The sequence below is a fragment of the Dipodomys spectabilis genome, unplaced genomic scaffold (genome assembly GCF_019054845.1).
Source record: "Dipodomys spectabilis isolate Male_0828 unplaced genomic scaffold, ASM1905484v1 ptg000118l, whole genome shotgun sequence".
In the NCBI taxonomy this organism is placed as follows: Eukaryota; Metazoa; Chordata; class Mammalia; order Rodentia; family Heteromyidae; genus Dipodomys; species Dipodomys spectabilis.
In genome coordinates this window covers 4,669,115-4,683,686 of record NW_024870795.1, presented here as the reverse complement: position 1 = coordinate 4,683,686, position 14,572 = coordinate 4,669,115, and the positions used below count along the sequence as shown (strand labels likewise).

General features: G+C 46.3%; 1 protein-coding gene across 3 annotated transcripts; it reads left to right on the top strand.

Annotated features, from left to right (window-relative positions):
• Positions 1–9,733: 9,733 nt before the first annotated feature.
• Positions 9,734–13,701, top strand: Rsrp1 (arginine and serine rich protein 1). Of its 3 annotated transcripts, none has more exons than XM_042688510.1 (5): positions 9,734–9,890; positions 10,027–10,592; positions 11,351–11,499; positions 12,633–12,716; positions 13,244–13,701. In XM_042688510.1, exons 2-5 carry the CDS (start codon positions 10,079–10,081, stop codon positions 13,358–13,360), a joined length of 864 nt encoding a protein of 287 aa, XP_042544444.1. In that variant the 5' UTR covers positions 9,734–9,890; positions 10,027–10,078; the 3' UTR covers positions 13,361–13,701. The 3 variants fall into 3 exon arrangements, 2 of the variants coding, with proteins under 2 accessions (XP_042544444.1, XP_042544443.1); XM_042688509.1 differs by having other exon boundaries at positions 9,847–9,889; positions 10,032–10,592; XR_006148732.1 differs by lacking the exon at positions 13,244–13,701 and having other exon boundaries at positions 9,847–9,889; positions 10,032–10,592; positions 11,351–11,927.
• Positions 13,702–14,572: the final 871 nt, after the last annotated feature.

The following is a 14,572-nucleotide window of genomic DNA, read 5'->3' as shown; positions in this document are numbered from 1 at the left end:
TTGGTATTGCCTATGTTCTTCACTGACAATATGGCTTTATCATATTTGGTCAAATAATGTCATTTTACCACTAAAATTCCAGAAAACTTACATGGCCCATATTTCTTTCTCTTTCTTCCTTCCTTCTTTCCTTCCTTTCTTTCTTTCTTTCCTTTCTTTCACCCTAAGTGTGCCTTAAACCTCTTCTACATAAGTGTATTTGTGTGTGTACATGTGTCTGTATATAAACATGTTCGAAGTAATCTCATTATCATGCATACATCGTGATGTAAAAAGTAATCTTTTTCTATTTCTGGTACTGATATTTCCTGAAATTATTTATTTTTCCTGACTGCAATTATAAATCTTATGTAAAAAAGTTAACTATCAGCTCGGAATGTGGCTTAGTTGTAGAGTGTTTGCCTAGCATGTTTGCCTAGGAAGTCCTGGGTTCAATTCCTCAGTACCACATCAACAGAAAAAGCTGGAAATGATGCTGTGGCTCAAGTGGTAGAGCACTAGCCTTGAGCAAAAGAAACTCAGGGAGTGCTCAGGCCCTGGGTTCAAGCTCTTGAACTGGCAAAAAAGAAAAAAAAAAGTTAACTATCAAGTACGCTGTTAGGATTGTCCCTACCTTTGGTCCTAAGCTCCTCCCTGTCCTAGGGTTCCCACCATCCATCTGGTCACTCCCTCTCTCTGCCCAGACCTACCTTGCACTCATTTACCTCATTTCTGTGCTCACTTTCTGCCCCAAACCTACTTGCCACTTGGATAGGGGCAGATTCCATGTGCTCCCTCTTCTGGGGAGATATGGCCCCTCTAATAAACCTTATAATAATCTTTCTCCTGTGCCTGTCTGACTCTGTGTGGTCCCCTGGGGCGGTAGTGAAGGATCCTTACATATGCTCTTTGTTATAGGAATCTAATCTAGCAAGTTTCTCTCCCCCACAGCCTGTTAATGCAGACACAGTCAATTGCTTTGAGGCAGTTCTAAAATGACCTGGCTCCACAGCCAAAAAAAAAGCAAGAAATTTTACATTCAAGCTACAAAAGCTTATCAAATTTGGGTGCAAGTAAATATGTCTAAGAGCCAGGTGCCAGTGGCTCACGCCTGTGATCCTAGCTACTCAGAAGGCTGAGATCTGAGGATCACAGTTCAAAGCTAGCCCTGGCAGCAAAGTCCATGAGACTCTTATCTACAATTAACCACCAGAAAACCAGAAGTGGTACTGTGGCTCAAGTGGTAGAATGCTCGCCTTGAGCTGAAGAGCTGAGGGACAGCACCCAGGTCCAGAGTTTAAGCCCCATGACCAACCAAATAAATAAATACGTCTAAGAATTAATCCAAAACACAAATTAACCAAAAAAAAGTAATGAAGCGTAAAGAAAAAGTAGTAAGAAGGCCTGGTAAAAAGAATTGTGGGAAAAAATTTCCTCAGGATAAGAAAGGATTTGGAAAGTAAAAAGTGTCTTAAATGTTTGCTCAAAAAGGAGAAAAATTGGGCTGGGAATGTGGCTCAGTGGTAGAGTGTTTGCCTAGCATGCATGAAGCCCTGGGTTTGATTCCTCAGTACCATATACACAGAAAAAGTCAGAAGTGGTCCCATGGCTCAAGCAGTAGAGCGCTAGCCTTGAACAAAAGCAGCTCACGGGCTGGGAAGGTGGCTCAGTGGTAGAGCGCGTGCCTTGCATGCATGAGGCCCTGGGTTCGATTCCTCAGCACCACATAAGCAAAAAGAAAAAAAAGCCGGAAGTGGCGCTGTGGCTCAAGTGGTAGAGCTAGCCTTGAGCTGAAGAGCTGAGGGAGAGCGCCCAGGCCCAGAGTTCAGGCCCCATGACTGGACCCCCCCCCCAAAAAAAAAGGAGAAAAATGAAGACAAACCACAGAATGTTCAAGCAAGTCACAGGTTTGAATATGTAGCAGATGGTATGAGTATGTCTTGAAAGATAAAACTTATGGGTGAAGTTGGTATGTAATTAAGTTGGCTGTAATGCATATTAGATCAAGATTAATACAGTGGTGTAAAACTAGCATGTCATTATGTCCATTATGTCCATCTACAAAGTAATTGTTTGTGCTCTAATACATGTTTTGGGTTTGTTTGTTTTTTTTTTTTTGGCGGTCATGGGACTTGAACTCTGGGCCTGGTCGCTGTCCCTCAGCTCTTCAGCTCAAGGCTAGTTCTCAACCACTTGAGCTACAGTGCTACTTCCCGCTTTTTCTGTTTATGTGGTGCTGAGGAATCGAACCCAAGGCCTCATGCATGTGAGGTAAGCACTCTACCACCGAGCCACCTTCCCAGCCCTCTAATACATGTTTCCCAATTATAAAAGCCTCATTGGATACAGAGCTAAGAGGACACAACTCCTCCATTCTTCACTGTAATCACAAAGGCTTAGTATCATCTACAATGTCTCAATCTCAATTAGTGTCCTAATATGTGATTATAACTATTGTTAAGTCTTTTGTTGTTACACACTTAATCCTCTACAGCATTTATAGTCAAACTGACAAAAGGACAAATGACTCTTACAAATTTCAGATATAACTTTAATTCTTAACAAGTTACAGGTAAGCTCTGTTTACTGTTTCTATTGGTCTCCTTGTTGCTTTCATTGGAAATAAAAGGGTTTTATGACACTTGCTAGATCTGCGGATAGCAGTTCAAAGCCAGCCCAGGAAAACAAAAATCCCTTTCAAACTCCACCTCCCAACTACTTGACAAAATACCAGGCTGGAAGCATGGCTCAAGAGACGCTGTGGCTCAGAAAGATAGAGCACCAGCCTTGAGCAGAAGTGCTCAGGGACAGTGTCCAGGCCTTGAGTTCAAATCCTGTGACTAAAGAGATACCTACAAGCCATCCCAGCAATGAGCCCATGGAGCTACACGCCAGTCCTAACAAGGAACCGGGGAGAGGAATAAGGGGAGATGGTGTCACATTCTGGTGTCATATCCTAAATGGAGCCACTTTGTGCCTGCCATTTCAAAATTAACCAGAGCTGGGAGATCAAGAGGAATAGTCAACAAGCTTGCCCATCTAACGTTCATACCTATCTACCTTCTAACCAGACAGGAACTTACAATCTTGCTTTTTTTTTTTTTGTCATGGGACTTGAACTCTGGGTCTGGGGCGCAGACCCTCAACTCTTCAGCCCAAGGCTAGCGCTCTACCACTTGAGCCACAATGCCACTTCCAGTTTTCTGAGTGGTTTATTGGAGATAAGAGTCTCACAGCGTGTCAGGGCTGGCTTTGAACCTCGATCCTCAGATCTCAGTCTCCTAAGTAGCTAGGATTACAGTCGTGAGCCACTAGCTCCCAGCTACAATCTTGCCTTTGTTACCTGCAATTTGTATTTATAGTAAAGTCTTAGACTCAGGACAGTTAGCCTTGGCAGCCTCCTGGGTGCCATCCATCTCTATAATCCAGACATCTACCAAGCCCTCCTGTAGAGCCCCTAATCACTCATACTCAAGCTCAAGGGATGGTCACAGTGTATTCGTTGGTCCAGAATAAAAAGGGTTCATGCTCCTGCCCCTTCTATACCAACATTGATTTTAAGGTACATCTGTTCTCCCCTTGGGCCTACCAAGGTAAAGCTGTCTCACATCCCTAAAGAAGACCAAAGTGGGTAACACTGAGCCAGCTGCTCTCCACACACCTCTCTACCTCATCCCTTTTATCACCTCCAAGCCACTGCCATCCATCTTTTCTTTTCAGTAATATTTTTCTTTCTTGTTTAGCCCCTGACTCATGAGACTTCTTCCAAGGACTTGCATCCACGAGCAAGGAACTGCTGCTGCTTGCTGCCTTCTCCTGGAGGGGAACTCATCTCTAACTTTAACCTTTAGGGTTGATGCCAATTGCCAGCAGGAAGTAGCCAGAGAGTGTCTGCATCCTTTTTCATAATTTTCAAAGGGCTGGAGATGTTAGATCTGCCAGGGAAGGGCCCTATGCAAGTCCCTGAGTAAATCTGCACATACACACCCCTTCTCCGTCCTGTTTAAGTCTCTGCTCAGTACTGTGCTACCTAGGTAACTGGCACACCTGGAAGAAATTACCTCTCCTTTCTCTGAGGTCACATCGTGGACCACTCTGTCATGCCTCCTACGGAGGTTCCCAGGCTCTGAGGTCACACCCAGACTCCCTCCCCTAAACACCACCAATCAACAGGCACAGCTACATGCTTTAAAATGTGCCTTTACTCTGGGCTCAGCTTATAAATATTTATACTGATTCCAAATATGCCTTCCATATTCTTTTGCCCCATGCAGCCATTTGGAAGAAGAGGGATTTTACTAATAACAAAGGGAGCAACTATCACCAAGGCATCCCCTGATCTCTTCCCTTCTTTCATCCGGGATAGGAATCTCTTACTGCAAAGCCCACCAGACCAACAGCTCGGTAATTAATTATGGCAGGAAATGCCCTTCTCCCCGGCCCCAACTCTTCCCAGTCACAGGATTCCATCCTGTCAGTAAGGGCATCCAGTCCAACAACAATCGGTGGAAAACTTCCCTCTACCAGATTCTCCATTACTTAAGTTTCTACCTTAACCAAGAGTCTTTTTTTTTCTTTTTGAAATAACTTTATTTAATTCAGGGATGCTTGAAACTGCACAAGCACCTTCAAGGAACTGCTTTTCAATCAAGCTTAACCAAGAGTCTTCAAGAGAATTCCTAAAAAACTGTAAGGCCCTTAACAACAAAGGAAAATACTTACATGACCTTACCACCTTGTGTGCCATTTGTCAAAAATCCAGTCCTGGTGGCTGGGAAGTGGCTCAGTGGTATAGTGCTTGCCTTGCAAGCACGAGGCCCTGGGTTTTATTCATAAGCACAACATAAACAGAAAAGGCCAGAAGTGGCACTGTGGCTCAAGTGGTAGAGCGCTTGCCTTGAGCTAAAGAGCTGAGGGACAGTGCCCAGGCCCAGAGTTCAAGCCCTATGATTGACGAAAGAAAGAAAGAAAGAAAGAAAGAAAGAAAGAAAGAAAGAAAGAAAGAAAGAAAGAAAGAAAGAAAGAAAGGAAGAAAAAGAAAGAAAGAAAAAAAAAGGAAAGGAAAGGAAGGAAGGAAAGAAGGAAAGAAGGGGAGGAGAGAAAGGAAGGGAGGGAGGAAAAAAGGAAGGAAGAGAAGAAAAAAAGGGCGGGGGAGTAAAAAAGAAAAAAACAAAGAAAAAATCTAGTCCTGCCTCCCAACACCCCCCTGCCTTTCCAACACATCAAACAAGGGCACATCTGCATTTGAGAAATTATTCCCCATTTTGGAATTCCTACCACTATACAGTTTGATAATTGTACTGAATTTACCTCCCTGGTTACCCAGTTAATTTCTAAAGCTCTCAACATCACCTGACATTTTCCTATCCCTTACCATCCCCAATCTTCAGGCAAGGTAGAGAGAACTACCTGCTCCTTAAAAAATATACCAACCAAATTAACTCTAGAGTTTCACTGGGACTTGGGTAAAATAATTCCCCCTTGCCCCTCACACCTTTGCGTTCTTCAAAAAACAAACAAAAACAAAAAAAAACTTTAACTTATCCCCTTTTGAAAAATGTATGGGCGTCCTATGGTTCCCCCTGGGATTCTTACCCAACCTCCCATAATCCCCTTCCACCTCCTTCCCCTTCTCCTCAGCCATCTTGGAGCAGCTCTCTGGAAATATGTAGATTGTACAGCCTCCTCTCCAGAAATGACTAGCAAGGGCCCTTTTGAAGTCGGGAACGTAGTATATCTAGCTTCATCTCACCCTACATTCCCTGCCTCTTCAGGGGACTACAGCCTGAATTGACAGGCCCTTAGAAGGTTGAGGTAATTCTGACCACCCCCACAGTAGTTAAATGAAAAGAAATAGCAGCCTGGATTCACATTAGCCAAATTTGGCCTACAAACCAACTTCTTATAAGGCAATTCCTACAGGACCTCTTACAGTTTGCCTGACAATAGACCTGTCTCCTAAGGACTGCAACACACCTGCTCTGGCTCCTATTCCAGAGGACAGACTAGTAGAATACAGTCATGACTTTTTACCAACCAATGAGTAACTTCCCTCTTTCCTGACAATGTCCTCCTCATGCTGTTGGCTGATCTTACAGACCATGAACTGAGAGATGCCTTTCTGGCTCACTTTTATCTCTCACTCTTTTATTTTTTGTCAGTCATGGGACTTGAACTTAGGGCCTGGGTGCTCACTGTGCCTCAGCTCTTCAGCTCAAAGCTAGTGTTCTACCACTTGAGGCACAGCACCATTTCCTGTTTTCTGGTGGTTTATTGAAGAGTCTCAGGGACTTTCCTGCAGGGGGCTGTCTTTGAACCGTGATCCTAGATCTCAGCCTCTTGAGTAACTAGGATTACAGGTGTGAGTCCCCAGTGCCTGGCTTTTTTTTTTTTTTTTTTGGTCAGTCATGGGGCCTGAACTCTGGGCCTGGGCGCTGTCCCTCAGCTCTTCAGCTCAAGGCTAGTGCTCTACCACTTGAGCCACAGCGCCACTTCCGGCTTTTTTCGATTCCTCAGCACCACTATTTATTTCTTCCTCAGCACTATTTCCAGCATTTCTGCTTATGTGGTGCTGAGGAATTGAACCCAGGGCCTCATTCGTGCAAGGCAAGCGCTCTACCACAGAGCTACCTCCCAGCCCCACATGCTTTCTTTTGACTGTACTTTCACTCCATCTTTACCTCTCTCATTTCAAAACAGGCTTTGGACTCTCACCTTCTCTGAATCTGCCTTCCCTCCTTTAACACCTACATGGCTTGCAGCTCCCAGACCCTCCTTCTCCACTTTCTGAGCCCTCCATAAATGCAGGAGACTTGACAAATGTTCCTAAACAGACACAGAATCCATTCAGTTTTCTGCCAAGCAGGAAGGACCTTCACTTTCTCTATTCCTACAGCTATACAGGTCTAAGGCTGGATTCATCTTGGCATGTCAAGTGCTGCTGACCTCCTCACTCCTCTGAGAATACCAGACTGGATTTCTGTCTCTACGGACAAACTAACTTAGATCCAGTCACCCTCACAGCATAGAAACACAAGGCACCCAGGATATCAAGGACAGAGACAACAATGCCAGCCAGCGGATCCACCCCCAAACAAGTAACATCTGAGGAATCGAACCCAGGGCCTCAGGCATGCAAGGCAAGTGCTCTACCACTGAGCCACCTTCCCAGCCCTCTTTTTTTTTTTTTTGTCGGTCGTGGGGCTTGAACTCTGGGCTTGGGCGCTGTCCTTGTGCTCTTCAGCTCAAGGCTAGCACTCTACCACTTGAGCCACAGCGCTACTTCCGGTTTTCTGGTGGTTTATTGGAGATAAGAGTCTCACGAACTTTCCTGCCTGGGCTGGCTTTGAACCGCTATCCTCAGATCTCAGCCTCATGAGTAGCTAGGATTACAGGCATGAGCCACCGGCGCCCAGCTCTGACCCATTTCTTTACATCTCCTTCTACCTCTTCTTGTGTTTCTTACAAGGCAACTTCCTTGTGGCTGTTAAATCCTTGCTATCCCAGGCTGTAATTTTCTGCTTGTTTTCCCTAAACAGCTGTGCTACACAATATGGAGGATCCTCCTCCTTTGGTCCTTGCAGGACCACATACATTACAACATGTGGTTTTGCCTGGTCCAAATGACTAATACCTCTACCTTTTGTCTTAGGCAGGAACTGGAGTTGGGACATGTACTCGGGTCCTGCTTGCTTCCAGTGTGCAAACCTGTGGCAATATGCAAAACCTACTATCTTCTCATCTAGTCACGGTAATAAACCTACTACCTATGCTGACTCCTATATTTGGGAAAAGCCCTCACATTAAAAAAAAACAAAAAACAAAAAACGCATGGATGCTCTAATGTTATACTCCCCTTGGATTATAATGCTGGAAAATAACACTATGCCCAGATTCAAAATTGCACCCACGACTGTATAGAACTAAGATGAGGCAACTTGTACCAACTATGAATGCATTTTAGATACGGAGGGCCATGTTTCCTTACCTAGTGGCTGTTTTTTTACCTGTGAGAGTTATACTTTTAACTATATCCCTGCCAATCTGCCTCATAACTCCCGATGCTGCCTAAGCCATCTAGCTGCTGTACTCCATAAAGAGCTTTCCAGTCTCAACAAGTCCGTAAAACAAGAAGTCTAGTGTTGGATGAGACTTGTATTGATAAACTGTCTAAAGCAGAATACATTGCCCTCACTTTCTTCTTGGTTGGGATACCAGGACTGGCAGTAGGAGCCTATAAAGGTGTCACGCATTTGGCATGCGTAGTGGCAAAAAGCATTAACTACACTTCCTCTGCCACTGCACTGTTAAATCAAGAGCAACAGGAACATAGGCAACTTATCCTTGACAATCTTGCAGCTATCAATTACCTACTCTTATGCCACCACCAAGGGTGCGATGAGGTTAAAAAAAAAACACGTGCTGCTTTAACTGATAGCAGCTATGCCATCAAGGAACAAGTCAAACATCTCAGAGACCTGGCAAAAATTACCCAACAAAATAAAGGGGTACAGGACCCATTTGGGGTAGGCTAAAGCCTACCTTGGGTCTGCTAACAGCCATTTTTTTTTGCCTCATACTAACTGAAACTTGTCTATTCAGGTGCATGTAGAACATCCTTTTGGGAAAGCTGAGCCTTTTCAGCAATCAGTCCATCAATCAAATGCTCCTAGGAGGGTACCTGGTCAAGTGTACCCCCCTGACTACTTCCATCCCTTCTTAGCAGGAAGCAGCTCCAGAAGAAATGACCTTCACCCATGGTCCCGACAAGGTGCCCCCTTAAATTATTAAACCAAAGGGTGGGGAAGATTGGCCCAGTAGCCTCTTCTCTCATAGCTTAGAATAGTCTTTTTACAACAGTAGTTAGTAAGAGCAGTAAATAACCAGCTTCCACCCCCTTCACTTCGAGATGGCACTCGGCCAGGGCAGCTACAACCGTATTAGCAAGATCCCCTTAGCGTGACCTTCAGGTCTGGGTAGCTCTAAGACCCCTTATCTGCCATTTGGGCAGCAGCGGTAACTCCTAGCCCGCTCTGCTGAAGCCCCGGGTCCACACGTCCACACCAGGGTCTCTGCCTACTGACCTCGTGGGTTATATAGGTCACCTCAGACTACAGCCAGCATTTCTTCTCTTTTGTGAGAGGGGGTCTTGCTGAGCCCTTTGAATAAGGTTTTCTTTGTTCTTTGTGCTTGGATGTCTGCCTGGTATTCTGGCCATCACCCTTTAGCCTCCTGGGCCGGGCATACGGCCCTTGAGAATGGGCATCTGTGACTCTCTCGCTGGCCTCTAAGCCAAATCATGGAAGTCAAACAACAATAAGAACCCAGAAGCCCTTCTTTAAAATTTGGACTCTATTTCCGGAGGGTGGCGGCGGTCACCTCCGTCTATCAGCCCTGCGCAGGCGGGGTGTGGCCCGGGGCCCAGGCGAGCCCCAGAGAGCAGACGGCCAGGGAGGCTCCACTGGCCCGCGGGGCTCTGAGCCCCGTCCAGCCCGCGGCCGCTCCCCCTGACAGAGTCCGGGGTCCCTCCGCACAGCGCCACCCGTTCCGGTAACCCCAGACCGCGGCATTTCTCTTAAAATACAAAACAAAGCCGTCGCAGGATACCCGGATGTAGCCCGAGAGCCGCTGGCCCGTCTGCGCAGGCGCAACCCAGGGAGCCTCAAGCCGGGCGGCGGTTAGGCCAGAAAGCCACGCCCACCGCGCGAACGGCACTGCGCAGGCTCCGGGTTTCTAGTACTTTCGACGCGTCAGCAGACGCGGGGCTCAGTTCGCGTCCGGACGTCGAAGGTGGTGGTTGTTCGCTCACTCCTGCGGAGCGCTCCGGAGCAGCCCCTCCTCGTCCCGAGCTCCGAGGGGAAGGCGCCCGCTGCGCCTTTCTCTCCGTCTCGAGGGAGGCGTCCGCGGCCTGGGTGAGTTCTCCGGCGCCGGGGGTCAGCCCGCGCGGGGCCCGGGACGCGGCCCGGGCTGAGGGCGAGGCCGTCGCGCGCTCGCGGGCGCCGCCCCCCGGCCTCCGACCGGCTCTTCCCGCCTCGGGTTCCTTTCCAGACGCCTGCTGGTCGGCGGAAGGCGCCTCAGCAGCCGGAAGGCCGCGGCCGCCATGCCCAACTACGTGAACGACATGTGGCCCGGCTCCCCCCAGGAGAAGCCGTCGCCCTCGACCTCGCGGTCCGGCCGCTCCAGCCGCCTGTCCTCGCGGTCCCGGAGCCGCTCCACGTCCCGGAGCTCCGGGCCCGACTCCCGCGGCTCGAGCCGCTCGTCGTCCCGGAGTCGCAGCCGGCCCCGGCCGCGGCGCCGCAGCCGCTCGCGCTCGCGCCGGCGCCAGCAGCGGAAGTACCGGCGCTACTCGCGCTCGTACTCGCGCAGCCGCTCGCGCTCGTACTCCCGCGGCCGCCGCTACCGGGAGCGGTACCACGAGCGCCCGCGCCGGTACCGCCGCTCCCGCAGCCGCTCGCGCTCGCGCTACGGCCGCTCGAGGGCCGACGACGTGCTGGCGCCGGGACGGCGCTACTACGGCTTCGGCCGCACCCGCTACCCGGAAGAGCGCCCCCGATGGCGGGAGCGGACCCGCAGCCGCTCGCGGAGCAGGACCCCCTTCCGGCTCACCGAGAAAGGTGGGGCGTCGCGCCACTTCCGCTTTGTGCTGGGCCGCGGGGCTGGTTCAGGACTTGCCTTGTTTACTTCCTGCCTGCAGTTGGGTGGTGGTTTTCCCGGGAGGGAGTCGGGACGGGGACGGGGAGCGGGACGGCCCCGCCTGGGTCATCTGGAAAGTCAGCGTGTTAAGTGGACTCCTAGTATTAAAGTCACCCTCTGGACCCTAATCCTAACGATGGAAGGGCAGTAACATTTGTCAAAACAGGCCTTTTCTTTTTTTTTTTTTTGGGTCCGGTCGTGGGGCCTGAACTCTGGGCCTGGGCGCTGTCCCTCAGCTCTTCAGCTCAAGGCTAGCGCTCTACCACTTGAGCCACAGCACCACTTCTGGCTTTTTTCTTTTTGCTTATGTGGTGCTGAGGAATCGAACCCAGGGCCTCATGCATGCAAGGCAAGCGCTCTACCACTGAGCCACCTTCCCAGCCCCAAAACAGGCCTTTTCTAAAGCTAATTGCTACTCGGCAAACTTGAGTTTTCTCAGTACTTTATAAACTTTAAACAGGCGTGTTAGTAACATGTCAGTATCGGTTTAATAGTGAAGACAATTAGGCCATATAAAGTTGGCAAAGGACATTCCTCAGGTCGAGAAATAAATGAAGTAATAAAACTTAGGGAAATGGAAACTGGTTGTTGAGATTATGTAGGAGTGCTGCATTTTCTCAGCAAGATGAGGTAGGGATTTTGTTGGCCTGTGTTATAGACAATGTCTGTCTTTTTCTAGATCGAATGGAGCTGTTAGAAATTGCAAAAGCCAATGCAGCAAAAGCTTTGGGAACAACGAACATTGACTTGCCAGCCAGCCTCAGAACTGTTGGTATAGCCAAAGAAAAAAGCCGTGCAGCAGCTATACCGAGTGGGGCAAAGTTGGAGGTAAGTTACTCTAGCTTTATCATGATAAGATCTTCAGAATGCTTACTGCCAGAAAGACCTTACATAGCCATTTTTAAGTTTACCTATACTGTCAAGAAGTCTGATTTGCCAAAAACAAAGCAAATCTAACAAATGACAGAAAGTCACACCCATGAAGTTGGGAGGTAATGAAATTTCAATCACACTGTATTAGTACTTTCATGAGAACACTGAAGATATGTTGTTGCTGGTACTTTAGTGATGTCTTATTATCATCAAATTTTTCTTACTCTAGTCTTTATAGACAGAGTGTTTTATCTGTAGCTTTCAATTTCCACATTGTGTTCCCACAAGTCTGTGCTCAACATACAGTATAGTTTATCTGCTTTATTTCTGTCTTATAGAAATCATGAATGTGGTCTCCAGACAATGATGAAGAAAATCTGTTGGTAATTGATACATGGGCTAAAGCATCAGCGGTTTAATTTTACATTCACACACCAAAAGATCAGTTTTCTTGTTCCATGTGCATGCTAGAATTTGGGACAGGTACTGTTTGTATAGGGTAGTAAAGACAGTTTTAAATTAAGCAAAGGAACACTTCTTAATGGTGGGGCATCTGTGGTATAGATGTCCCTTTCATAATATATGCAATATATTCCAGATGTTTTGAGAGATTACAGAAGAGGAGGCCTGCTTCACTTGCAGATAAGTTTATTATAATTCTCCAGAAATATGCTGGATGTACACTGGAAAACAACACTATTTCCTGTTAATTGTATGAAATCTAAAGCTTAAAATTGATAGCTTCAGAAGTCAAGGTAGAAATTGATGTCAAAGTAAAGATAACTGGTCTGAATGAATTTACTGTTGGGATCCAGTTACAATATTAGGATTAGACAAGTTTAGTTACTTTTCAGGCAGTGAGGTGCCAAACTGGCAAGGCCTTAAAAATTGTTCATTTGAATTTGGAGCAGGTGAATAAAAAGTGTGGGGAAGTGTGACCTGCTATTAAGTCAGTCTTGATTATTGGACAGCTCAACAGTTGTGTGTGTTGTTTAGGCTGTGGTGTATATGGTTGGGCTTCTATTTATACCCTAATTATAAATCCAAAGATAAGTTTTTAAAAAAATTATTTTTTCTTACCTGTCTAGCTGTCTGAAAAACAATTGGAAGATGGAACTAAAAATCTCAGTGAAAAGTCGCCACAGAGAAGAAACATAGCTTTTAGTGCTAATGTAAGTGTATGTAAATCATTATTCAGATTGGGTTCAGAATGTTAAAACATTTGCTTGGGGGTTGGGGGCTCACACCTGGAACCCCAGATACTCAGGGAGGCTGAGATCTGAGGATTAAGGTTTGAAGCCAGTGAGGGCTAGAAAGTCCATGAGATACTAATTTCCAATTAAGAACCAAAACTGGAAGTGAAGTGGTGGTAGAGCTTTAGCTTTGATCAACAAAAATTCAAGAACAGTACCCAGAGGCCCCCAGTTCAAGCCCCGTGAATGGCACACAGAAAAAAGGTTTGGAGGTGGCGCTGTGGCTCCAGTGGTAGAGTGCTTGCCTTAAGCTAAAGAGCTCAGGCACAGTGCCCAGGCTCAGAGTTCTAGCCTCATGACTGGCAAATATAAAGGTTTGCATTCACATTGTGTAGGCTTGTGCTTTTGCTTGATAATGTCTCTTTAAATGAAATTGATATATTTTGTGAAAAACAGACCTATGTAATCTGTGTGTAAGAAGCTGATTTTAATTTATTGCCTTACAGAATTCTGTTGCGAAGCCAATACAGAAAACAGCTAAAGCCGCTGCTGAAGAAACATCTTCAGGATTGCCAAAGATAGATAAGAAAAAAAGTCCATATGGACTATGGATACCGGTCTAAAAGAAGAAAACTAATGGCTAAGATTGCCTAAAATTGCACTTTATTGCAAGTTTCTGTTCCTAGCATTCTCTTTGAGTCAGTTATCAATAATTGTTGCAATTAAAAACCCATACAAAACATATGTACTTAATAGTAAAATGTTACCATTTTTAGGTTTCTCTTGAAGAGAGCATAAGTGGACCAGAGATTACATACAGGTGGGAGTTTTGTATATATTCTTGTAAATATTGTGTAATATAAGTTGGTTTTACAGAAGTGAAATTTGTAAGACACAGTAATTGAACTGTGTATGTTTTGTATATTTGTTAATAAAATTGTGTTTTTATTATGTTTTTAATGCATATATTGCCTATTGAGTCTTTATTCAATAGAAGAACCTAAAGGAGCCATCATGTGTTTAGGTTTGTTCATCCCAAATCCAAGCAGTTAATGTAGGGCTTAGGCCTTAATTGGATATAGGAGTTAATTGGATTTTTTTTCCTGCCAGTTCTGGGGCTTGAACTCCAGGCTTGGGCACTGTCCCTAAGTTTCTTTTGCTCAAAGCTAGCACTCTACCACTTGAGCCACAGCGCCACTTCTGGCTTTCTCTGTGTATGTGGTACTGAGGAATCGAACCCAGGGCCTCAGGCATGCAAGGCAAGCACTCTACCACTGAGCCACCTTCCTAGCCCTAGGAGTTAATTGGAAGTAGGAGTCTCACTGACTTTTCTCTGCTAGCTGGTTTTGAACCACTCAGCTTCCTGAGTAGCTAAGATTACAAGCATGAGCTATACCAGTGCTGGCTGGATTATTTTTTTGTATGTAAAGGTGGGGTTGCACCATGTTGCTCAAGTTTGTTCTCAAACGATCCTCTTAACCCAGTTAAGTAACTAGAACTACAGGCATATACCATGCCAGGTGTGGATATTTTAGAAATGTGAGAAATTGGCCAGAATTAAGCCAGATTAGCATAGGTTTCTGAACAGGAAACTATAGGCATATACCAGGTGTGGATATTTTAGAAATGTGAGAAATTGGCCAGAATTAAGCCAGATTAGCATGGGTTTCCGAACAGGAAACTAAGAAAGATGAAAGGGCAACACCTCATTAAGATATAAAAATCAGGGCTGGGAAGGTGGCTCAGTGGTAGAGCGCTTGCCTTGCATGCCTGAAGCCCTGGGTTTGATTCCTCAGCACCACATAAGCAAAAAGAAAAAAGCCGCAAGTGGCACT